This window comes from Leucopleurus acutus (assembly GCF_964270905.1).
Source record: "Leucopleurus acutus genome assembly, chromosome: 4".
In the NCBI taxonomy this organism is placed as follows: Eukaryota; Metazoa; Chordata; class Mammalia; order Artiodactyla; family Delphinidae; genus Leucopleurus; species Leucopleurus acutus.
Genome location: NC_139146.1, coordinates 710,408 through 733,850, shown reverse-complemented (window position 1 = coordinate 733,850; position 23,443 = coordinate 710,408). Strand labels below are relative to the sequence as shown.

At 62.2% G+C, this 23,443-nt stretch overlaps 1 protein-coding gene across 5 annotated transcripts in view; it reads right to left on the bottom strand.

The window, feature by feature from the left end:
* UVSSA (UV stimulated scaffold protein A) overlaps positions 1-23,243 on the bottom strand; it is a 30,353-nt gene extending 7,110 nt beyond the window's left edge. For 3 of the 5 annotated variants that reach the window (XM_082838028.1, XM_082838031.1, XM_082838030.1), the window contains exons 1-11: positions 22,194-22,359; positions 20,735-21,065; positions 19,494-19,614; positions 18,377-18,679; positions 17,533-17,645; positions 17,308-17,440; positions 9,617-9,718; positions 4,283-4,427; positions 3,749-3,874; positions 2,901-3,084; positions 2,349-2,472 (exon numbers count right to left, since the gene is read on the bottom strand). In XM_082838028.1, coding sequence (XP_082694154.1) covers positions 2,349-2,472; positions 2,901-3,084; positions 3,749-3,874; positions 4,283-4,427; positions 9,617-9,718; positions 17,308-17,440; positions 17,533-17,645; positions 18,377-18,679; positions 19,494-19,614; positions 20,735-21,065; positions 22,194-22,291 — 1,780 coding nt within the window. In that variant the 5' untranslated portion in view covers positions 22,292-22,359. Of the gene's footprint in view, positions 1-2,348; positions 2,473-2,900; positions 3,085-3,748; positions 3,875-4,282; positions 4,428-9,616; positions 9,723-17,307; positions 17,441-17,532; positions 17,646-18,376; positions 18,680-19,493; positions 19,615-20,734; positions 21,066-22,193; positions 22,360-23,223 lie in introns of those variants that run through there. The other 2 variants (XM_082838027.1, XM_082838029.1) reach the window with 2 other exon arrangements.
* Between the last annotated feature and the right edge of the window lie 200 nt (positions 23,244-23,443).

Genomic DNA, 23,443 nt, shown 5'->3' with positions numbered 1-23,443 from the left:
AACCCAGGCGTGGCCTCCGGACCCATGTGCTGGCCAGAGGGTGTGCACAGCAGGGTGGCCACGGCCTCTTTACTGGTCCAAAGAGAACTTGGCCCCAGGCCCCAGCGATGAGGGTGCCGGTTCAGGCAGGCGGCCCTGCTCCTCCCGCCACGGCCCAGGCCCTTCGGGTCAGAAGATGGTGCTCCGCGGGGAAACAACCGTCACCCAGCCCCAAGGCCTGGTCTCACCAGACCCGGCTGCAACAGACACAGGTGAGTGTGCCTGTTCGCCAAGACGGAAAACGTTAACTGTCTAAATGGGGGGTTCCCAACGCAGCAGGCCCAGGCATCGGAGTCAGAGGCCAGCGTCCCAACTCCACCCACCACTGCCCTGGCAGCGACTTCCGCCTCAGTCTCCGTCCGCTGGGTCGGGGGCAGGGCTGGGTCGCGTGGAGGTCCCCGAGATTCAGGCTCCATCTAGCCTGCTGGCTCGGGAAGGCCGCCCTGGTCAGGAGTGTGACAGCACAGCTCCCCAACGTGCCCAGACCTACGGACCCAGGCCCTGGCTGGCAGAAGGGGGCTGGACACCCCAAACCCCGATGGCGCCCACCACGCAAACAAGAGCCCCATGGGGGGCTGCGGCAGAGGGGCCGGGTGGCAGGCAGGGCACGTCCAGTGGGGGGAGAAGCCACGCGCCCAGACAGATAGCGAGGCCTCCCCGAGTTGATTTTTGAAGCGAAGGAATACGGGGTGGCCCAATCCAGATACAGGAACGATTAATCCAAGATTAAGGAAAACTGTCCAAACAGTCTATCTCCCAGAACGAGAAGGCGCCACAGTTTAGGAACCCGGTGAATGGAGCAATTGTTTAAACACAACGGAAAAACGCCGGCCCCCGGGAGAGACGGAATGAGCATCTCAGTAAAATGAAGGAGCAATTTAAAAGCCTTTGAAAAATCAATAAGAGCCAGGCCGCGGCCGCCCTGCGCGCTGATGCGCCCTGGAGCTCCGCGCGCATTGTCACCAAGGTTAGCGCCGCGAAAAGAAAACTGCCCGGCGTGTGAGGGAGGCGGGGATCGATACTGTAGTTAGTAAAGAGATGCTATTTCACATCTGACTGGCCAGCGCTGGCCCGCGGCCCCGGCCTGATACCTGTTGTTAACAAGTCACCGAGGGCTGCAGAACCCGATACTCTTCAGGGCTGACACAAAAATAGGCACTTAATTTGCTCCCGAGTGGGCCACCAGGGAAGGCCTCGCCTGCGGATTAATGGGTCAGGGCCCCTCCGCGCCGCCCTCCAGGGCTCCAGGCGCCAACCCTGGGTGTGAGGCCGAAATCTAACATTTGTCTCTCGTGACAAAGGGAAAAACCCTGCGAAAGAGGACACACGGCCCAGCTGAGACCCACACTAGCACCACCCCTACAGACACAGCCGCCTTCTGCCTCGGGGCTCTGCGCCGTGGGCCTGGCCTTTCTTTTAAGGAAAGGGGCCCAAGGCGGGACGGCCTCCAGACCCCAGCCCAGACCTGACAAACCACGGTATGTCGACACGGGTCAGGGCCGCACCGTTGGGCCCACCACCCCCACCCCAAGTGTGCTCGGGTGCTGCCCTGCCCAGGACGCCGCTTCTGCGGGTCACCATCCTGCCCGGCTGTTCAGGGGCCTCTGAGGGCCAGGCAGCCGCCACCCCGCGGCTCGTGCCAGAACACAGCACCGGCTCACGTGCCAGGATGAGATGAGCTCCCTGAACGGCGGAGAACAGTGTCTCGGTGGCTTTGGCACGAAACAGGCCTACAGGCCAGAAAATGGGGGCCCTGAGTAGGACCCCAAGAGAGCGCTCCAGGCTCAGAGGCTCAGCAAGGATGCCTGGGACCACCGGGCAGGACCCTCACCTTCTGCCCACACACACGCACACACAGTCCACGTGCACGCAAATCACACACCGCACACACCGCAGCCCTCCTGCCCGGCCCCTCGTGCATGGCTCTGCAAGACAGCAGGTGACGGAGGGGGGCAGCTGGCATCCTGGAGGCAGCTCGGGGCTCAGCCAATTAACTTTTCATGCCTTGGTTTTTCCATTTGCTTAAAAACAGGCTTAAGAACCCAGAACCCAAACCAACGATGACAAGGTGGTTTCCGGCCGTGGGCGTGTCCACGGCGCCCATCAGGAGCCGCGTGAAACGCGGCCAGGCTGGTGCTCAGTGCTCTGTTGGCCCCGAGGACAGCGTGTCCCGGCCACGCTTGCGAGTTATGACTGAGTGGGAGGCGGCAGGCGACCACACGTGGCAACCACGGGCCACCCTGTCGGCTGCCGGGGTCCAGGGCGCCCCCCCACGCCGTGGCTGCCGCTACCCCGTCCCCCGGACCTACCTGGGCGCCCCCCCTGCCTCTGCAGCTGCTGCTTCTGCTTCTGCTTCTGCTCGCGGGCCCTGTCCTCCGGATGGAGGGGCCGTCCCGTGTCATCTCTCGGGATGATCTTCCCGTGGAAAGGGCACTGAGGCAGAGAACGGAGCAATTCTGAGGCGGGAGCGGGCCACTGGCCATCCCTACCTTCACGGCTCCCGGGGCCAGCCGGTCCACACCACCCTCTGCTCACACACTCCTCAAAGGAGGGGCCCTCGGGCGCAGCCGCGACACAGCCAGGCAGCGGATGGAGATCTGGTGTCAGTCTGGCCAAAGCCCCGCCTGGCGCACAGTGCCGCCTCCGTGGACCCCCGGCCCAGCACAGAGCGCGCTCAGGAGACACACGTGGGCAGGGACGCAGGAGCCAGGGCAGAGCAACCCAGCCCTGTGCCCGCGTGTCAGACCACCCACCCAGGGGAAGGTCCTGGCACCAGCAGCCTGGAGCCCAGCGCCCCCTCCGGCCCCATCCTGGCCTGGCCGAGGTGGCCACCCCACTGCCCAGCCGTCCACCCTCCTCACCTTCAGGCGGTCTTGGCGCTCGCAGAGCCGGCCGTCGGGCCGGGGGGCACGGCACCGGTGCTGCACGGGCTCGAATCGCCCCGCAAAGGTGATTTGGCGGCTCCGGAGAGACTCAGAGACAGCGGCACTCTCTACTTCCGCGTCCACCTCGCGGGGCTTCCAGAAGCGGTGCTCCGAGTCAGACCTGCACACGGACCAGACGCTCAGCGCCGTCACGGGGTGGCCACCACAGCACCCGCAGCAAGGCCGGCCTGGGCGGCTGAGCAGGGGGCATCCCTGGGCTTGTGAGCCCATTCGGGACGAGTAGAGACGCTGAGTATGGTGGGGGCACCGCCAGGCACCCCACCCCGGTGGCCCGCCTCCCTAGCCTGGCCTGGACCCGGGGCAGGGGCTCCCTGACGGAGGTTAACAGAGGACAGATCCGCCCACCCCCACCCCCACCCCCACTCCCACTCCGGAGAGAAAGCATCCAGCGCAGCAACGGGGGCGGCTTCCCAGAAACTCTCTGCGGAGCCCCAGGCCGGGCCCGCGGAGATCCGAGTCAGAGGACCAGAGGGCGGTCATGACGAGGGCCTGGGCAGAGAGCCTGGAGCAGTCCTAGGCAGACAAGCCTCATGCCGTCTGCCATGATGCCCAACCATCAGGGCAGACAACAGGGAACGTCCCCCCAGGGAGGAACAAGGAGGTTCAAAGGAGGTCCACAGGCCTCTGGGCAGGGCTGTACAACCCCGGGTAGGCACCATGCCTACGAGAGCCCGAGAGCTGCGCTCGGTGGGACGCGTGAGGGCCTGCGCCCAGGCCGGGGGCAGAATGGGTGCCCACAGGACCCACGGGACGCCCGCACTCACTTGAGGATCTTCCCAGCCATCGGCTCCTCTCGGCCCCAGTAGCACAAGTCCACCCCGAAGGGCACGACAGGTGCCCGGGCCCGCTCTGCTGCCAGCTTCTTGGCCTCCTCTGGACCCAGCGGCACCCTGGAGACAGCAGAGGAGTCGTCAGTGCTGTGCTGCCGGGAGCCGGCCTCGGCCACCTGCCTCTCCGCATCCCCCGGAGCTCCCGGTCACACACCTGGGCTGCGACCTTTGCCACCTTGGGCCTGGAACCCAGGGCAGCCACTGAAGCCCTACGAAAAGGCTGGCCACCCCAAGACCACACTGGGAGCTGGCCTCAGATCTGCGGTCCTCACGGTGGGCCCAGGGGTGTCCTGACGCCTGACCCCTTGAACCCCAGAGCCCTGGCCCACCCCCACGGCCTGGCCTACACACCAGCGCTGAGGACCCCCGGCCCCTGCAGCCCCCGCCCCAGTACGGATATTGGCAGGTGCTTGCCCGGCCGGGGGTGCACACGTGGGGCTGCCTGGGCAGGGGTGGGTGTCGCATCACCTGGGGCTCGGGGGTGAGGCCGGGGGCAAGTGGCGCTGGAGCCAGTGCAGCTGGGCAGCTGCAGAGGTGGGGTCGCAGGCCTCCTCACTGCTCCGCGTCCTCTTCCTCACCTGCGAGGCCGGCGTGGCCGGGTCTTTCTCCAGCCCTGCGACAGAGACGTATCTGCTCTTGGCCACCATCCCCATGACCCCGGACAGACCCCTGGAGAGCGCCGCGTCCCCATCCCACGGTGACAGCACAGCACGTGTGAGGGCGCCGAACCCTCCATCAGCACAGCACCTGCCCCACCAGCCAGATGAGGCCCCAATGCCAGCATCTCAGCAGCAAGGCCACCGGGCCACCTCTGCAGGCCAGGGTCCGTGCCCAGGTCCCCAGGGCAGGGGGAGGGCAGCTTCTCTGACACTACTGGGCCCCACTGGCCCAACTGTGCCGATTCCCGGGCTGTCCCTGACCCCTGCCAGCCCCTCCCAGTTGGGCACCTGGGCCAGGGGCTGCCCAGGAGGCACGGGGCAGGGTGTGGGTTAGGACCTCAGAGGCACTCCATCCCGAGAGCGAGGGCAGCGCCTCCCTCCCCAAACTCTCCTCCAGACAGGGAACCACTGCCAAGAAAGAGGTGAACAAGAAACAAAGTATCTGGAAGGTGAGAAAGAAAGAGGAGCTGGAGACCCACCAGGGCCCCACAAAGAGGGAGCCAGGAAGACGAAGACAGCGGGCAAGCAGAGGAGAGGACGACTCCAGGCCGGGCTGAAGGACAGGAGGGCGGCTGCACAGCCATGGGCAGCTCTCTCTGGTCAGAGACGTGAAGGGCATTCACACAGGCATCAACTTCCTCATGACTGGACCCCAGAAAGAGGAAAGAGAACTGGAGTGGATGAAATAAAAAGCCCAATCTTCCTGGAATCAGAGCAAGAGCAAGACGGAGGGGCTCACTGAGTGTCAGGAAGGAGACGAAAGGAAGAACGTGCAAGTCACTTACAAGGATGTTTAGGAATGCGAGAGATAAACACAATGGTCTGAGAAGCTTTCCTTCGGAAACCATAAGCATCCCACAGGCACCAGTGTCTTTCAAACAACAGTGAGTGTAAGGTCTGGGGAAAAAATCAAACTCGGAATTTTATACCCAGCTACGCTAGGTTTCAACATGCAGGTGAAGGACACAGCCTCACCTGGAGGTTCAGGAGGGTCTGCGGGACATGGGGAGAAAAGGCCAAGAAATGACTTCGTAAGATTCACTCCCGCCTCCCCCGAAACCTGAGTACCCACAACCATCAGAAGTAAGTTGGTACCTGGACGACCCAATGTGCCGGGCTGGGGGGCCTGAGCGAGCGGGAGCCAGCATGTCCCCCATCCTGTGCAGGATGTGGGGACAGGGACGTGCTGGGAGGTGCATGGCGAGGGGAAGTGTGAGTGCAACTCTCCCGAGCGGGTGTCACCATCAGAAGCGAAAATACTCGTATCGTTTTATTTATACTGGATGAACGCTTTCAAAACCCGCAGAAAAAAGGTTTACCCAGCAAATAAAAAGTAGGGAAAAGAAAAAACCAAAACAGTAGCAGCAACAGCAAACTGAAGAGGAAGGCTGGCAAACAGATGCGCAGCACACTGGCAGCCCCAGCTGAGAACACGGCAGTAACTCAACGGACTCAAGTCAACGAAAAGACACACTGACGACATGAAAAACAAGCACCAATTTCCCACTTTGGCGAGAACCCCTTAAAACAAAAGGTTAACAGAGACTAAGAATAAAAGAAAACAAAAGGAGGAAAAGATGCTCGCTGTGCCAATGGGAACTAGAGGGAAGCTGAGCCAACGTCACCACAAAGAAACTGGGTTCTACGTCAAAAAGCTGCATAAGAGGAGTGTGTGAAGGCGTAACAGATGCGAACGGCTCTGCCTCAGGAGCGCCCTGGCAGTTCCGGCCCGACCCTGGCCAGTGGGGGTGGACGAAGGGTCAGTGAGGCCGTACCTTCTACGACAGACACCCTGGGACCTCACGTCTGAGAAGTCCTTCCCAGGACACATGGAAAACTGACAAGACAGCCAGGCAGGCAGCTCCAGGGGCCAAAGGGCCGCCACGGGAGCAGAGCAACACCAACACCGACATGAAGCGCTGCCCGCGACGCCACGAGCCTGGCCTTCCTGATGGCGCGTCTCCATCCCTCCATCCACGTGCACGGGCTCGAAAACATCCCCCGCTTAGAGTGAGAAACCAGAAGGGAAACGACACAGCACTGAGCGCTGGGCGCCAGGGGAAGTACTTCCTGGGGGAGGAAGGGGAAGTGGGAGGGGGTGGGAGGGGAGAAAGGCGAAAAGGACGGGCTGGGAAGGCTGGCTCAGGCCACCATCAGCTCCGGGCTCTCTGCAGCAGGGCGGGCGGACCTCACGGCCAGGTCCTCCCGGTGTCTGCACGTGGCCTCCCCGCGTGCACGGCTGGAATGCTGTCCAGTCCTTTTGTAGATGATAGCAGGTGACTAGCTGCGACAGAGGCCTCATACTGCCCACAAATCCGAAACCGTTTACCCCAGGCCCTTCACGAAAAACTGCCTTCCCTGGCTGCTGCAGACGCCCTCCGAGTTTGCACACGGCCCTGAGAGTACGGGGTCCACCCCTGCTTCTCAGCTGCCTGTGGCTGACAGTGGAGGACGTGGGGCAGAGCCACTTGGCGTGGCAGGGTCCACCTTGGTCACCCGGCAGCACCCTGAGCCCTGAGGCCTGGGTGCTCTCGGAAGGCCGGCGGGGACCCGGCCCCGTCACCAACACAGCCCGGGTCCAGTCACAAAGCCTTCCAGATGCCCCCACTCGGGCACCGACAATGCAGTGTTACCAGCTGGTGCAGACCCCGACACGGGCACGCGCACACATGGGGAGGCGGGACTGACAAGTGGCCGCTGTGGCACTCATGTAGGTGGCTACAATCGCAACCCAAAGATCGATACGAGAACTCCTAAGAGTTACAGGAATGAAATATATTTTTCATTGATGTGTTGTTTTAAACCATTAACAAGATGGGTGAGCGTGCTGAAGCAGGGTAAACACTCACAGCACTAAAACAACACTACCGTTCCCACACTGCTGGAAAAAATCAATCTCCCTGACACACTTTCAAGGTAAAAGTCCTAAAAGCAGACGTGTCCCCCGGCCCCGGGTGCTGTGCTTTCGGGGAGAACACTGAGTCCGGGGAGACCAGAGGCCACAGGTCACGGCGAACCCCGCCAGCCCCACCCACCTGCACAGGGGCGTCTGCCTCAAACACAGACTCAGCTCAAATCTGCTCCCTCGGCGGCTCTGAGGAAGAGGCATGAGAATGCCCAAACCCCTGGGCTGGTTTAAACTGACCCAGGGGCACCTCCGTGCCTGCAGCGCTAGAGCAGATGGGGCGGGCGGGATCGATGGCAGGAAATGGAGGGGCGGGGCTCCGCGTGGAGTGCGGCTGCGAGCCTGACACTATTGATTTTACCTAGTTCAGCTGGCCTTGTAATTAAAATGTAAATTTGAGAAAGAGATTACGTCCTGACAGAAATGGGAGGATTAACGGCAAGATAAAAGCCCCTCAGTGAAAATTCAGAGAAAGAAATGAGAAAGAAAACGGGCACCCGTCTCCTCAGCTGTGGATTTAGACGGAATCTACTGCAGTCACCTGAGTTTAATTGAAAAACCAGTGACGGACTATCAACTACAGTTATGAACTGGCACACCCAGCACTTCCTGCAGTGGCCTCGTGGCCCCGAGCTCTGTGCTCCAGACCCCTCCAGGGAACGGGGGGACAGCACCCAGCCCCCCCCCCCCCCCCCCGCCGCAGGACAGACCCGGAGCTCAGCAGGTCCTGTCGTGCGAGGGCTCCCAGGCTGCCCGGCCCACGAACAATCAGGGGATGGCTCAGCTCCGCTCTGTCACACCGGGGCCCCGCTGGGAAGACAAGCGGTGGGTCGGCGACACCTGGAGGTGGTCACCCACAGTGGTGCCTGGCGACCTGGGAGCCTCCTGGCGGGGCTGGAGCTCCCTTGAGGCGGGGCAGCCAGGGGAGACCTAGGAGGGCAGTCATGGCACCCCAGGGCCTCCAGCACCCCTGGCAGCCTCACGGGTGTGGGACGAGGCCTCGTGGGGGGCGGGCCAGGCACCTGGAGGACGAGGCAGAACAGAGGGCACGGGGAGTGGCCCAGTGGTCAGAGGAACCCCACTGCTGGGATGGCGCGGTTGGGGCAGCCGGGACGGAGGGCGGGGCAGTGGCCGGGAGGGCAGGAGGCAGGTGGAGGCTGCACCCTAGGGCACCCAGGGAGGGTCACGTGGCGCAGACGGCAGGACCCAAACAGTGGAGGGCTGTGAAGCTGGTGTGGTAACTTGGTGTGACACGCCTAACGGGTCATGCCCTCACACTCCAACTGCCTGAGCATCTAAACTAACAAATTCACATCTCATCTCACACGCTCTGATTCAAATCAACTTGTCCACGTCGCCACAAACCCACATGTGATCTTGGTTTTATTAGCTTCCTCTGGACAAAAGATGTCTCCTGTGCAGAAGAGGCTTTTGGAGATTTTTTGGAAAAGAAAAGAATGCTACACGGGAAAGACAGGTCGCGCGGGTAGCACGCCTTCTCAAGGTGTGTCATTTGCTCCTGGGCCAGACGTCAGGCTGCGACTCCATCAACGGGAAGGAGGGCACCACCTAACCTGTGACGCCCCTGAGAAACGGAGACTGGGCAGCAGGGGAGCCCAGAGAATGTGGGGTGGTTGCCCCCCACCCACCGAGGCAGTGGCGTCCCCCCCGACTCCCTCCCAGCCCAAAGGGCCCTACCGCCACGGTAACCACACCGCGTGCCCCCAACACCCTCCCCCAAGCCCAGGAGGAGCTCTCTGCTCTGAGGGTGCCCTTCCAACCCTGGACTCGCTCCCGACGGCTGAGACTTCTATGACCCCAAGCAGGGCTGCCCCTCACCGTGGTGAGGCCTGAAGCTGCAGGGCGGGGGGGTGGTCAGCATGGGCCTGTGGGGTGGGTCAGGGGCCTCCGTGTGTGGACAGCCTGGCCGCACCCACAGGAACTGGCAGCAGGGCCTGCCCACCAAGTGGACTGCGGGAACCCGGGGCGGACCTCGGGGAGGGGCCCAGGCCAGTGAGCACCCCAATCAGGAAACGAGAATCACATGGTTTTCAATGAAGACAGCTCCGCAGGGTCGACGGGCAGGGACGCAGTGAACCTCAGGACCAGGTGGCACAGACTCGGAGTGCCTACCATGGCCAGCTCCCTGCTTGGCGGGCCCCAGGCCGGACGTGAGGTCTGCCCTGAAGGGCAGCGTCTGGGGCGGGACCTCCTCCCATTCCCAACCTGGCCACTCACCACACTCAGGCTGCAGGTGCTCAGGGACGCAGGCCTCATAGCCCTCCTTCTCCGGGACCTCCACGAAGTCCTCGTCGTCCTCATCCTCGTCCCGCGGGGCTGCTGCCTGTGGACACACCCCCAGACCTGTGAGTGGACAGCACAGGCAGAGACCCAGACAGCCCCAGTCCTGCTTCTGTGGACTTTCTCCAGATTGGGGTTTACTGTCGACCGTGACGGCCGCATTGGAGGTCCGCTCCCATCCCTAAACCACATGAGCTGCACGCGCTCCTCCACCGGCCAGCCCTGAGATGCGCGGATGGGCACTGCTTCAGCCCACAGAGCCCCCACGAGTGGCAGGTCTCAGCCGCACAGGCAGGGCCTGGATGACGGCCCTCCATCCAGCTCTAGCCAGGCCAAAGCACCTCGTCCTGCCCCGGGCTGGCTCCCCACCTGGGTGTCCAGTGGTGCCGGTGTGACCTACAGCACTTCTGCAATACTCTACCCTCAAGACGGCTTGTTAAGAAACCACCGAAGAGGAAGCTTCCTCTGGACAAGGCCAACCTCCCCACCTGCTCTGTGAGGCAGGGTCACTGTGCTATGCCTGGAGCCCCCCCACCCCTCAAACCCAGGGACCCAAGAACCACCCAGGGCATTCTTTTCAAGACCCATTCACTCCGCCTCTGCCCCCACCCGCTCCTGGGCAGTGCCCAGCTGGGTAGGAGTGGCAGGGACACGGAGCACGGAGGGCTCACGTTGTGGGGACCAGAAGGCCCTCCAAAAAGCAGGATGACCGACGGCCTCGACACGTGCCAATGTGCTGGGGCCACGTGCAGCATGGACGAGGTGCTGGCAGCCCATGCCGCGCAGACTCGGAGGCATAGCCCCTCCAAGGCCAGAGCAGCTTCCTGCTCCCCTTCTCCCTCACCCATCCTCAATGGCCCCCCGCACTCCAGGACAGGGCGTGGGGGCCTGTCCTTCTTGAGAGGGTCACGGCAGGAAGGCGCCCAGAAGCCCGGCCCTGCTGCCAGCGCCATCCTGAAACACTCGGGGGGCGCTGCCTGCCTCCAGCCTCTCAGGCCCACCCGAAGGAAACGTCCAGAGAAGTAGCCTGCTATCAGGGTGATAGCAACCAATGGTTGTATCCATCAGACTTGCCCTCCCCTCCAGAGCCCATCTTGACAGCAACGCCTCAGGGGCACACAGGCACGCCGGAAGAAGGACGGAGGGCCCGGCCCGCCGACCCCCAGGGCAGGAGGCCAGCCAGGCCGCTGCCCTTGGCACTGCCAGGCCCGGGATGCCCCACGCCCTGTGGACCCGGAATCCACGGAGGAGCTGCCCGCGAGGCCTAATCAGATGCAAATGCACTGAGCTTGGACACAACCCGCGGCGTGCGTCTGGGAAGCACGGAGACATTAATCATTGGAAACTAATTTTTGTTATCGGTCTAACACTGATCAAAAGGGAAGCCTGTCTCCGCCGCTGACCTGTGAAACGTCCCAATTATACTCTTTGGAAATGACAGGGGCACTTAACTCCAGAGCTGAGCAAATGACGACGATCAATCACGTTTGAATAACAATGAGCCGCGGACCTGAAAATTATTTTTGTATAGAATCTGCCCAGGAATTTATGAAAGGTGGAAAGCAGCCCAAGGTTTTAGGGCATTACGGTCCCGGCTAGTGCAGCGCGTATCAAACACTAAACAGAATTTATGTGTTTTAATCTTCTAAAAGGTAGATGTGGACCGAGTGCCACAATGCATAGCACATGGTGCCAGACCTTAAATACGGGGCTCATTTTCATACAATATTATGCTTACTGCTCACACCCTTGAATTTCACCGGGAACTTTTATTAAATTTTCATTTCCTAAAAAATAATTAGCTGCTTAGCTAATTATTAGGAATTATACCTTCTTTCTCCCCAACTAAAGTTGTTTATCCCCACGATTAAACACTAAAGCCTGGCTCCCTCTGTTCTTAAAGTCTCAATGGCGAGGCCATGAGGCCGTACCGCACCCAGGAAGACCGTCAGGCCCTCGAGAGCTGCCTCCTTAGGGCCCCCGGCCAGATCCTCGGGCACAGCTCTGCTGTGAGCGGCCCCGGGGCCCTCGTACGAGACCTACCTTGGCCATCGCTGCCACGCTCGCGTCCTAAACCCCTTAGCAGCTGGGGTGACCCTCAAACCACGGCCCTGCGGAAGGAAGCAGGGGCTTCGCTGCTGATACTGAACTCAAGCTTGAATGAACCCATTCTCGAGTTCTAGTTCATATGGGCTGGGCTGGGCTCTGCTGTCCTGAGCACACAGCGGGACCTTCTGCATCCGGCTCTGGGCACGCTACCCTCACGGGAGAACAGCAGTGCAGATGTCCCAAGGCACAATCCCTGCGGCTGGAACACCTGGGGCCAAGGGCCTGTTCAGAGGAAGGGACCCCTGCCCGCAGGCTGGACAGTCCTTTCCAGGCCTCCGGAAAGCACATGGCTGGAGACACTGAGGCCCACGAGAAAGCATCCACCTGTGCTCGAGGGGCCAGCCCACGGGTCCCAGGCAGTCGCGCTGGCAACCTCCCCTCAAGGCTAAAGGTCACATATCAGGTCAGACGCCACACTGGGTGCGGGTAGGGGCACTACGGGCAGAGCACGGGTGAGGGGAGGCCCGAGGATCCTAGGAGGAGGTCACGCCCTAGGGAGGAATCGGTTGAGGGTGGGTGGCCTTCAAAACGGGGCCAGACTCGCCAGTGGTTCTCAAGAGCAGTTTGCTGGGAGCTGAGCTTCCCAATCGGGAAGAAAGACCACCAGACATGCTTGAGAAAGCAGCCCGCCCTCGTCCGGGGGCCAGGAGGCCATGCCAGGCCGCCCCCGGGGGAGCGCCCACCCTCCCTAACAGGTCAAGCCCCAGGGCCTCGGAGGCCCGGGCAGGCGGTCCGAGCCCTGTGGTCAACCGTCTGGGTGAGGGCCAGGCCCCAAGCTGAACCCTCCCAAGGCCGCAGGGAGGTGTGGAGGACGCCCTGGTCTTTCCTCTGGTTTCACACAAATTGATTCTCGCCCACAGTTAAAAGGATTTAGAAAAATGAGGCTCCCCGATCATAATTAAACAAGCAATAAAAACAGCTAAGATATACAACGTAATCTGTTTACAGAACTAGGGCAGCGGGTTGCTAATTACTTGAGAAGGATGGGAAGAGCTACCTCCCAGGTCTGCCCGCCCAAGGCACACCCGAGATACAGCTGAACCATTAAATAAATTTTGTGCGATCTAATTAACTCGGGGCGCCATGTCCATTACTTTTCACCCAAGAAATCACTTTTGTTCAGTTTCATGTGTGTCTGTTTCCCTTTTTTAAAAAAAATGATGTAAGGCCTCGTCAGACAAGTGAGCTCCAAGCGGCATTTGTCTCCGCGGCTTGATGGCAACGCATTTAAAACCCCATTCTATCTTATAAACTAAAAATTAAACGTGCTCAGCTGTGATGGCCGTCATCACATCTGCTATTTATATGCTAATGCCCTCCCTGGACGCAGTGCAAATTGCCCAGCCAGGCCAGTATCTCACGCGCATCTCCACTGCCCGGACGCACCTCAGAGGGCAGAGCACGCGCAGTGACCACCACGGGCCCGCGGAACAGGAGGCGGACGGGGCGTGGAGCACGTGCTCACCTCCCGCACGGGGGCCTGAGAGCCACCAGACCGACTGTCCCTTTCTCACCCGCCCCCACGCGGCCGAGCCCTGGGAGCTGCTCCAGCACCTCAGCCAGCCTCCGGGGGTGCACAGGGAGGCCACCAAATGCCTGGCGTCCATTTCCAACCGAGGCCGGGTGGCCTGGGCCTGTTCTGCATGCAGATGAGCGGCGCTCTCCTCCCTCGGCGCGACCTCCTAGCAAGAGCGAGGTGCTCGCTGTGCCGCCTCGCCTTGGCCAGAAGACCCATGCGGCTCCACCTAGACTCAGTCTTCCCATCCGTGAGAGGACGGTGAAAATGGAATCGACCTCACAGGGCTGACTTTGGAATTAACGGGACCACACGTGAAAAGTGTTTGGAAGAGAGCGGCCACCCTGGAGGGTGCCGGGGAGGATGGGCTGCAGGGCAGGGAGGGACCAGGGGCTGTGGGGGAGACGGCTGGCCCCCACCCCCCCAGCAGCTAACACGCTCCTGGTCCCCGTCCTCGCGAGCACGTGAGCAGCCCCCTCCCCCGGCTCCAGCCCTCACACAGCAGCGCAGCCTTTGGCACGGTGGTGGTGGTGATGGAGAAGCCGCGTCACCAGGAAGGTTGTTTACTGGCCCTGACGAACACAAGGTCCTGACTGCCAGCTGATTTAGTTCCCTTGCTTCCCTGGGGCGCCCGACACGGTCAACATTTCACTCCCCTTGTTCCCTGCTCCTTCCTTTTCACCTACAGGAAGCCAGCACTCAGCTCCGGCAGCAGAGAAACGCCTCGCCTCCAGCGCACAGAACAGCCGTGACAGCAGCCTGGCCTCGGCCCGCGCACCCGCCTGGGCGACCAACAGGAAGAAAACCTCACCCAGAGTTAAGAGGAGCGATCTCCACTTTTGCAATGAGAGGGAGTGTGTCTGAGTTAAAAGCCTGTGGCTGCCACCTCAGACCACCAATGGGTGAGAACGAGAGCATCCGTGCGGGCATTCCAGCCGTGGAAGCGAGGAACCCGACAACTGAGCAGATGCCCACACTGTCCACAGCTTAAACAGGCTGATACTTGGAATTATTTATTTCTGACTTACTGGTTGGGGGAAGATTAATATTTTGTTAATTACACAATACAAAGTTAAGTGGCGATCGTAACTACACAGTTAAACAGCAGGCAATTTGAAAGTTTCCAAAGGATTTTTATCAGTTTAACAGATGTAGCAGCCACGGATTATTAGACCTCTCCTCTAGCAGCAGAACCGGAAACTAAATCTACCAAACGATGCTCCGTATCTATCTAGTTAAGATTTTTCCCCGGCCCGCTTCCACAAGGAACTGGGACAGATACTCTATAAAACAAACGGTTAAACGTATTTAAGCTAGCTTAAATATTCTTTAAAGACAGAACGTCTACGTCAAAAGGAAAACAATACAGCAACACACAGACTGAAACAAGAAACCTGAAAAAAAGGCCCTTGGCCTGGCTGCAGTTAGGCTGCCCAGGAGAAGCCCCTGCACGACCCACTTTCCACGGTCGAAGCCATCGCCTAAGCTTCAGCACGACCGTCACAACAGCTTCGGTCTCTTCCACGTTTGTTAAAATTCTCAAATATTTAACTACACGCTCCCAGCTCAGCGCATGCTAAGTGGGTAAACACCAGGCAAAGGATTTAAGCCCCGGACATTTTACGTGAAAACGAGCGAGCGAGAAAGACTGGGCCGTGATTCTAACCGCCACTGGGCCGCGCGGCGCGGGCACAGGTGCGCAGATACCACAGCCTGCCTATTCTGGGAAGCAGGCTACCCGAGCGAGTGGGCGCTGCCACTCAGCGGCCCAGCCCCAATCACCCCATCAACAGGCCCGCGCCACTGCTAGTGAACCAGCCAGCACGCTCTCCAAGGATTCAGGGCCTCTGGAATCAACTCCTGGAGGAGCCTGACAAGGCAGCGCTACTCCCACACCCGACCACACGCCACCCCGACAGACCCCGGCCACCCCAGCTCGTGCCCTCAGCCGCCTCCCTGCACAGAGTGCACTCTGACCTGACCGTGCCGCCACGTGCCTCCCGGGCTTTGGGGCTGCCCGGCCACCGTCAAGGATGCGTTGATGTTCCAGCTGGAACCAGACGCAGTGGGCCGTTCAGGGCTCGCTCCCAGCAGCTGGCCTCACCTAGTGGCTCTCAAGGGAGCCACGTCAAGACATCCAGAGGGTTCTGCTACCAGTTCTGGGCTCCGAGTCTTGCCGGCCTGGGAAGTGCAGGCTGGCCCCAGACCCGGAGGGACCAGACTATGCTGCCTGGTCTCTCCTTGAGGCTCTCCCCCAAAGCCCTGGCTGCTCCAGGATGCCTGCTGCTCAGAAAAGGGGGGAGCTGCCCCAGCCCCACCAGACACGGTGAGGGAAAGGCGGCCTCAGGTGCCTGTGAAGGGGGCACACGGTGTCAACCCCTGATCCCCACACCCCTCACTGCTCTCAGCCCGGCCTTCCACCCTGACACCGCGCCAGGAGTCCGCTGAGGCTCAGAAACACGCCCCCCCAGACCTGAGAGGATGCACAGACCAGACCAATTCCTCCCCCGGGCCCAGAAAACACCCTTTCTCATCGTGAAACAAGTATCTCGGTCAAAATTCACAGAACTAACTTATTTCCTATTCAGTTATGCACCGAGCAGAGCCCTAGCGTCCACGGAAGCAGGGCCAGGCCCCCAGCTGACGACCAGGCCTCGTGCCCGCGTGTCTTGGGAGAAGGTCAAGATCGCCCTCTGCTGGTCCCCGGGGGCTGCACACCCGCAAAGAGGAGGGCAGACGACGGCCCTCGGCGGCTCCGGAAACTCTCGCAGGGCCCATCCCCGCGGGCCCCTGGGGGCAAGGATGAGGCACCCAGGCCCAGGGTGCTGGCCACTCTCCCCTCCAAGTCTGAGGGGCTTCAAACTTGACCTTTTCCTCAGCAAGGAACAGCGCTCTCCCCACCCCAGGGCTTCCTCAGGAAACGGGAGAGGGACCTGCCCCTGCCCCCGCCCTCCTTCCCCTTCAGGTGCCACAGCTCAACCCTGTGGGGTTCGGGCTCTGGGTGCCCCTGGGGCGCAGTGCACTCTGCTGCCTGTTTCCTTGCTGGTTCTCACCAGAGGCTTCTTGGCTCTGATGGCTGACGACGTCCAGCTGTGGCTGTCACCTCTCCCCACACACACCCTCCAGCTGTAGCGGCTCCCCGCCCCCCACGGCCCCCTGGAACACCCTCAGAGGACCCAGCTCTCTCTGTCCCTTTCAGGCACTAAGGTCCAGCTCCTGGTGCAAGCCCATGGGAGGGGCCCTGGACGCCACCACCTCTGAGGCTCGGGGTCACCGCACAGGGGCCTGGTGTCCGGGAGCAAGTGGTTTTACCCCTGCCCAGTCCCCAGGGCCCCTGGACCAGGGCCACACGCCTGCCCCCGCCCCACAAGCCTTGCTGGGGACACAGCCATCGAAGATCAGCTCCCCGCTCCCAAACCATGTGGCACCTGGGAGGCGGCGCTGTATGCCCAGCAGATGGCGGGCCTTAAGCACCCTCCCAAAACCGGGCACCAGTCCCCACGTCCACCCCACTTGGCCGCCCTAGGCTGGGACACCGCTCTGCGCATAAGAGACATCCTGGTCTTCCGTGTCCTGCAACCACCCTCGGCTCCAGTGCACAGACGGGAGAAACGCCCAAGGCTGGACGTTGCTACCGAGTTCACAGGAAGGGGCCTACTAGGTGCTTGGGCCGGGCGGCAGCCTAGTCTCAGCGAGGCCGCCTCCCACACATCCCTGCCTGGGCCCTGGGAGCCCCCTCCCCAACTAGAGCCTTCCGCCCGCTGCCCAGCCCACCTCCCTCGCCCTTCTGCCAAGACCCGGTCCCAGTCCCTCCACGTGTGGCGAGGGCCTGGCTGTGGCCTCTGGTGCTCAGTCCAGGGCTCCCGCTCGGGGAAGTCGGTTCCCAGGGAGGAAGAGAAGGAACAACGCTGGGGCCCCAGGGACGCCTGCTTGCTTAGGAGGCCGAGCTGGTATCAGAGGAAGGTCCCCTGGCTGTCCTCACGGGCGGACGGGCCGGCGGCACTCACCTCCCTCCTGCAGCCCTCCTCGGGCATGACATCCAGCTCCCGAGATCGCCTCAGGGCGGTTTCCAGCTCGGCCTTCAGGTCGATAGCACCCTCCAAGTGCCTGCCGCGTGTCCCTGCGCGGGTGAACAGCTGCGAAGACGGGGAAGCGCTCAGCAGGCTGGGCACCCTCCCTCCCTCCCCCGGGCTCGCCCTGGCACCCTCTGCCCACACGCCTGGCCCACCTGGACCCAGGAGCACACGGCTGGCAAGAACTTGTTCTGGATGAGCCTGAGCGTGTCCCGGACCACGTGGATGATGACCAGGTTGTCCTCATCCTCGTGCACCTTCAGGCTGTCTGCAGCAAGCACACAGGTCATCAGAGTGACCACCGTCCGGGCAGATCACTGGGCACCCCAGACGGGCCACCCGCACTGCCACCCACCCTGCCCCAGCCACACATCACCCGGGACCCCAAACCTGACTCCCTAAGGAGACTCTCACTGCCTTGTGATCTCGGCCACGATGGATTTAGCCTGACCCCAACGCCTCCCTCCACGCCAGGCGGTCGGGAGACCCTCCCCGCACTACTTGCGGGATGGAGGCCGCACCTGCCCCTGGGCCCCAGGGTCCTCCCTCTGAGCTCTGCCACGCCCGCAAGCCTCAGCCAGGCACCCCAACCTCCAGCACGCCCCTGCCTCCATGGCCCCGGCCAGAGGGTGTCGGTTCCTTGGGGCTTGCAGGGCTCCTCCTGCAGCCCAGCTGTCCTCCAGCCCCGCCCAAGGGGCCTGGGCCACATGGGGTTGGACGGGGTGTCAGTGCCCCTGCCCCACCGGTGGCTGGAAAGCAGGAGCCACGTGAGGCCAGCCTGTCACCACCTGTGTCGTCACAAACACGGTGATGAGCTGTTTCTCAATGACTTCTTTCTCCCAGCCACCCTCCGACCCCTCCGCAGGGGCGCCCCATCACTGGCGCGTCAGGCCCACCCTCACCGCCGGGCCTGCGTGTCGCGATGAGGACCCACAAGCCTAAGTCACCCCTGCCCCCACAGCTCGGGAAGCAAGCCCAAGCTCTGGGACGGGCCCGCACCTGAGGAGAGCTCCACCTCGAGCGTGTACTCGCGGGAGCCCAGCCCGTGGTGCCGCACAAAGCCTTCGGGGTCGCTGTCCTCGTCCCTGTCCTCCGCGGGCGGGCCCTCCGCACCCGCGGCTCCCGGGCGGCGGGTGCAGGCGGCCAGGGTCTTGCTGCAGCAGGGCTGCTCCTCGTCCCTGCCACCCTCCTCGGCCATGGCGGGCCAGGCAGCCCCCGGGGTCGGGTCGAGGTCAAAGGGCACCAGCAGTCGGAAGCAGCTCTCCAGCTCCATGAGGCAGCTCCGGATCTCCCCGGACATTTCTGGGAGGACGAGACGGGGCTCGCTGGGTCCCATCAGGACTTGGCCGTCGAGGGTGGGGATGCAACCAGCCGCCCGCCCCGTCCCCCACTTCCTCCACAGAGGCAGGCAGGCGCCCTGCTCCAGAGAGCACCCAGCCGGCCGAGGCAAGGCCGTCCTTCAGGACGTCCTGGGTACCACCCTCAGTCCCGACTCATGCTGCGACGGCACCCGGCGGCGTCTATGGACGCCCAGCGAGAGCCTCTGTGGGCAGTACTTCTGGAAGAGAGCAGCCAGCCGAGCGGGCACACCGCCACCGTCCCGCTCTGGCCGCCCCCCACCCTCCCGGCATCTCCCCGGGGCCGACCACCTCTCCCTGCTCTGCGGCTCTCCTAAGGCCAGGCCTCCTCCCCAGGTGCTCCCACCCTGGCTGCCCTTCACGGGAAGGGCTGGCCAATGGTGGGGATCTGGGGAGGAGGCCGGCAAGACCACGGCTGGGGGGTGGGGGAGCATCAAACGCATGGGGTGTGCAGACCACCGCGGGGTGCACGTCTCAAGCAGTGCCGCCGGGGCCGCAGGGGAGGCATGGATGGCCTGCAGGGTGCCTCCTGCTGCCCGGCCTCCAGAGGGGAGGGCTGGGGTCTGTGGCTGAGTGCCTCCCCCAGCCCTCAACCTGAACCAGCTCCGCCCAGCCAGCCTGCCCACTTGCCTCCCCCCCGCCCCTCCGTTGGGGACCAGGCCCTGGGATGGGAGAACAGAGGGCTGGGCGGAGACCCGAGCTCTGCCTGGGAAGGGGCAGCCGGTGGGCGCTGGGGCACCCCGTTCCCCACAGCTCACCTTCCATCTCCCGTGCGGCCTGCTCAGACCTCTCCTTGTAGATTCTGTCCAACCGCTTCTGTTTCTCCTCTGCTCGCTTTCTCTCCGCCAGAGTCCTAGCGCCCACATCTTGGAAATCTACCTGAGAAGTCGAGGTAAAGATCAGATCTGACCATCGTGAACCCAAGTAAAACAAGAATCAAAAACGGGCCTAAGGAGGCTTCCCTGGTGGCGCATACGTTAAGAATCTGCCTGCCAATGCAGAGCACACGGGTTCGAGCCCTGGTCTGGGAGGATCCCACATGCCGCAGAGTAACTAACTAAGCCTGTGCGTCACAACTACTGAGCCTGTGCTCTAGAGCTCGCGAGGCCACAACTGCTGAGCCCGCATGCTACAACTGCTGAAGCCTGCGTGCCTAGAGACTGTGGTCTGCAGCAAGAGAAGCCACCGCAGTGAGAAGCCCACGCACCGCAACAAAGAGTAGCCCCCGCTCGCCCCAACTAGAGAAAAGCCCGCGCGCGACAATGAAGACCCAACACAGCTAAAGATTAATAAATAAAATAACTAAAATCAAAAAAATAAAAACTGGTGTAAGGAAAGACGCAGCCTCGCCAGCTACAGCCATGAGCTCGACGGGTCTGAGGTTCACACGCGCTGTTTTAACACACACAGCAACACGCTCAGCTGCGATGTTTAACCCCCGGTAAGAACACAACCACCGGCGTCTCCTAGTAAAATAAAACGTAAAAAACTTCCATCCCCACGTGTGCTGCAGGCAGGCAGGCAGCAAGCTCGCTCCAATTAGTGGGAAGGAAGGCTGCTGGCTGGACCGAGGGGCCTGAGAACAACGCTCGAGCGGACCCCTAGGGAGCGGCAGGAAAGGCAGCAGCCACAGGCCAGGAGCACGGGCACGTGGGGGAGGCTGGCGCTACTGGTACTGGTAGGTACCATCCACCGGGCTGGCCAGAGCCTGTGGCAGCCCAGGCAGCAACTCACACTGAAAGCAGGGGACAGCCCAAGCGCAGAGCCCAGCACAGAAAAGGGCTGCGTCTGAGCAGCTGAATCTCCCTCCTCTTTTCATCTTTCCTAGAAACCAGGTCCAAAGGCTCAGCACCACCTACACGTGGGGACAAGCTGCGGCTCTTCCCCCAAAGCTGCTCCTCCTGTCTTGGGAGCCCCTGAGGCCCACCCCCTTCGGTACCCCCAGGGACCAGGCAGGTCTCCCCGCGGGGAGGGGCAGTGCAGCTTGGAGCCTGCCTACCTGTTTGTTGTGAGTTAAGAAGTGGAAGCCCAGGGCCAGCTTCTTATAGGCTGTACCATACTTCTCGTTCCAGCCGCGGATGGCCCGGGTGGCAGCCTGCCTCAGCTTCTGTGCCACCTCTCTGGGCGGTGGCAGGGGCCGCTCGTGGTCGGTGCCCAGTGTGAGCTCCAGGAACTCCTGGAAGTTGGAAACGACTAGCATCCTGAAATGGTGAGACCTGGCAAAGAGCTGGTCCAGGACCTGGAAAGCGGAGAGGCGGACCTCGGCGTGCTCCTGGCTCAGCTGGGCCATCAGCAGGTGGTAGGTGCGGCCAAGCTGCTCCTCTGAAGACCTGAGGACACAGCCGTCCTCACCAGGCGCCTGACGCACCCACAGGTGGCAGGGACGCGGGCCCTCCCACAGCCCTCTGCCCTTCCTCCAGAGCAAAGTGGACGAACTACTGCCCGCGGGCCAAACCCAGCCCCTGCCTATTTCTGCACAGCCCACAAGTCAAGAACAGTTTTTCCTTTTTTTGCTTAAGACAAGTCAAAAGAGTAACACTTCCTGACGTGTGAGATTCAGCGTGGGTGCCCAGTTTTATTGGGACCCAGCCAGGCCCATTCATTCATTCAGCGGCTGACCGCCTGTCCACAGCCCAGTGCCCACAGCAGACCTGACCGCCTGCGGAGCCTGAAAGACTCCCCGCCCGGCCGGCCCGCGGGTAGAGGCCTGCCGGCCCTGCACTCGCGTAGCAGAGACCCCACCCCGAGGGGAGACCACACGTCCCAGCACCCCCAGAAAGCTCTGTGGGCCTCTGGGAGCCGCCCTGGCAGGCCGGCGCACACCCCGACCCCTCGTTGCTCCTCCTACCGGCTATCCCCGCCCCTGCACACACCCTGCTCTTTGGGGGGATTCTGGGGCGTGCGGCAAAACCTGATCTGAGCCACTATTTTCTATCAAAACGTAAATCGCTAACAGGATCACTTAAGTTTCCCTGCTATGTAAGCAAAGGATAAAAACGATCAGTAAATCCCCTCGGCTTACGTTCCCAGCATCTGAGAGGCCCCCGGCAGTGGGAGAAAAGAAGGGGTGGTGTTGAGAAACAGGTCCTGCAGAGCCCACCTGCTATGACCTCTAACCTTCCTCCCATCCTTTGTTCCAACAGTAACTAATCCATAAGTCACACACACACCCCCACACCCACACACACGGGAGTGAACAGACACCAACCACAGCCCTGCTGTGTTCTCCCGCATGCCACACAGCCCCACCTGGGACCGCTACCCAGAACACGACCAGGCGCTGCAGGGCCCTGGGGAGACGTCCCAGGCGTGTCCCTTTACTAGTTCTCTCCTGGCAAAGGGTCGATCGTGGGGACAGGCAGGGGAGGGCGGACCCCGGGGGAGCCCCACAGTCTCCCAGGGCTGTCACGGGCTTGCTGAGACAGCCGTCACCTAAAACGTGAACGCTTATGACGTACTTGCAAATTTTCTTCAGCTCCTTCATTTTCTCGGGATTCACTTGGGGCTCTCCTGAAGTTGTGAGCTCTTCCACCAACTCTGAAAGTTTCTGATCCATACGTAGAAACCTGGAACGCAGACACGCCAAATGACCGCCTAGTACCTCAGGGCCCTGGGTTTCACCGGCAAGTGTTTGCTGGGCTGCACTCTGTGCTGGGCATCGGGGTGTGGCCTCTGAGAGGTGACCCCCGATGCTGAACTACAACAATTCAAGGAGACGCTCCAAATCAGACCAACAAGACGTTTCTGGTGGAAGTCAGGAAAAGAGTAACAACAGCTCGTGAGCTCTGGAGGCCTACGGTCCGACCCCACCAGCGCGGCAGAGGCTGCAGCCCCGGCTGTTCTCCGCCTCTGGCCGCGCGCGGTAAGGCACGGATCAGAACGGTCTAAGCTGCACTCAGTTAAATTAGCTTTCCCACAGGACCGCCGCCGCCCCTCTTTCCTCGCCAACACGACTATCCATCCAAAGGCCACAAGGCGGCCTCTACACCCGGAGCGAGCTGCTGCGACTCGACCTGCGCGCGGAGAACCGCCCGGAGGCCGGGGGCGGCGGAGGCCGGGGCGCCCGCGCAGCACTTGCGCAGGAAGGAAGGGGCCGGGGTCGCCCTGAGCCTGGGGCGCCGGGGACGCCTGGCTGGCTGCGGGGCTCGGCTTCACCAGTGGAAAGAAGGGCCGGGAAGGTGGGCGCAGCCTCTCCCGTCGCGCCCGCCGACAGTAACGTTTATCGTCGCCGACCCTCGGCGGCCGGGGCGGGAGCCGCTCTCCCGAGCACACGCCAGCACCCGGCTGCCCACGGCCCTGTCAGGGCCGACTCCGCCCCCGTCCTGAAGTCCGGAGATCGGCCGGACTGAGGAGGGGGCGTCCGGGGAGGGGTGCGGTAGGGGCATCACGGGGGGGACGCAGGGGTCGTCCCCGAGAGAGGGCTCGCCCTCCGGGCCCCCGCCCCCGCCCCGTCGCCCCTGCCCGGCGGCGCAGGACCGCGATACCTACCGCGCGACCCGGCCGCTCGCCTCACCTCACCCTTCCGGCGAAGGGCCCGCCCCCTGTCACATGCCCCAGATCGCGACAGTCATTGGCTCGCCCTGGCCCGGGCGGCGCGGGGCCGAAGGTCGGCCCGGCCACGATAGCGTCTACGCCGCGACGCGGCTGCTCTCAAGTTAGCCCGCCCCTTCCGGATGGGGCCCCGCCCACCTCCTGTCACGCGCCGCCG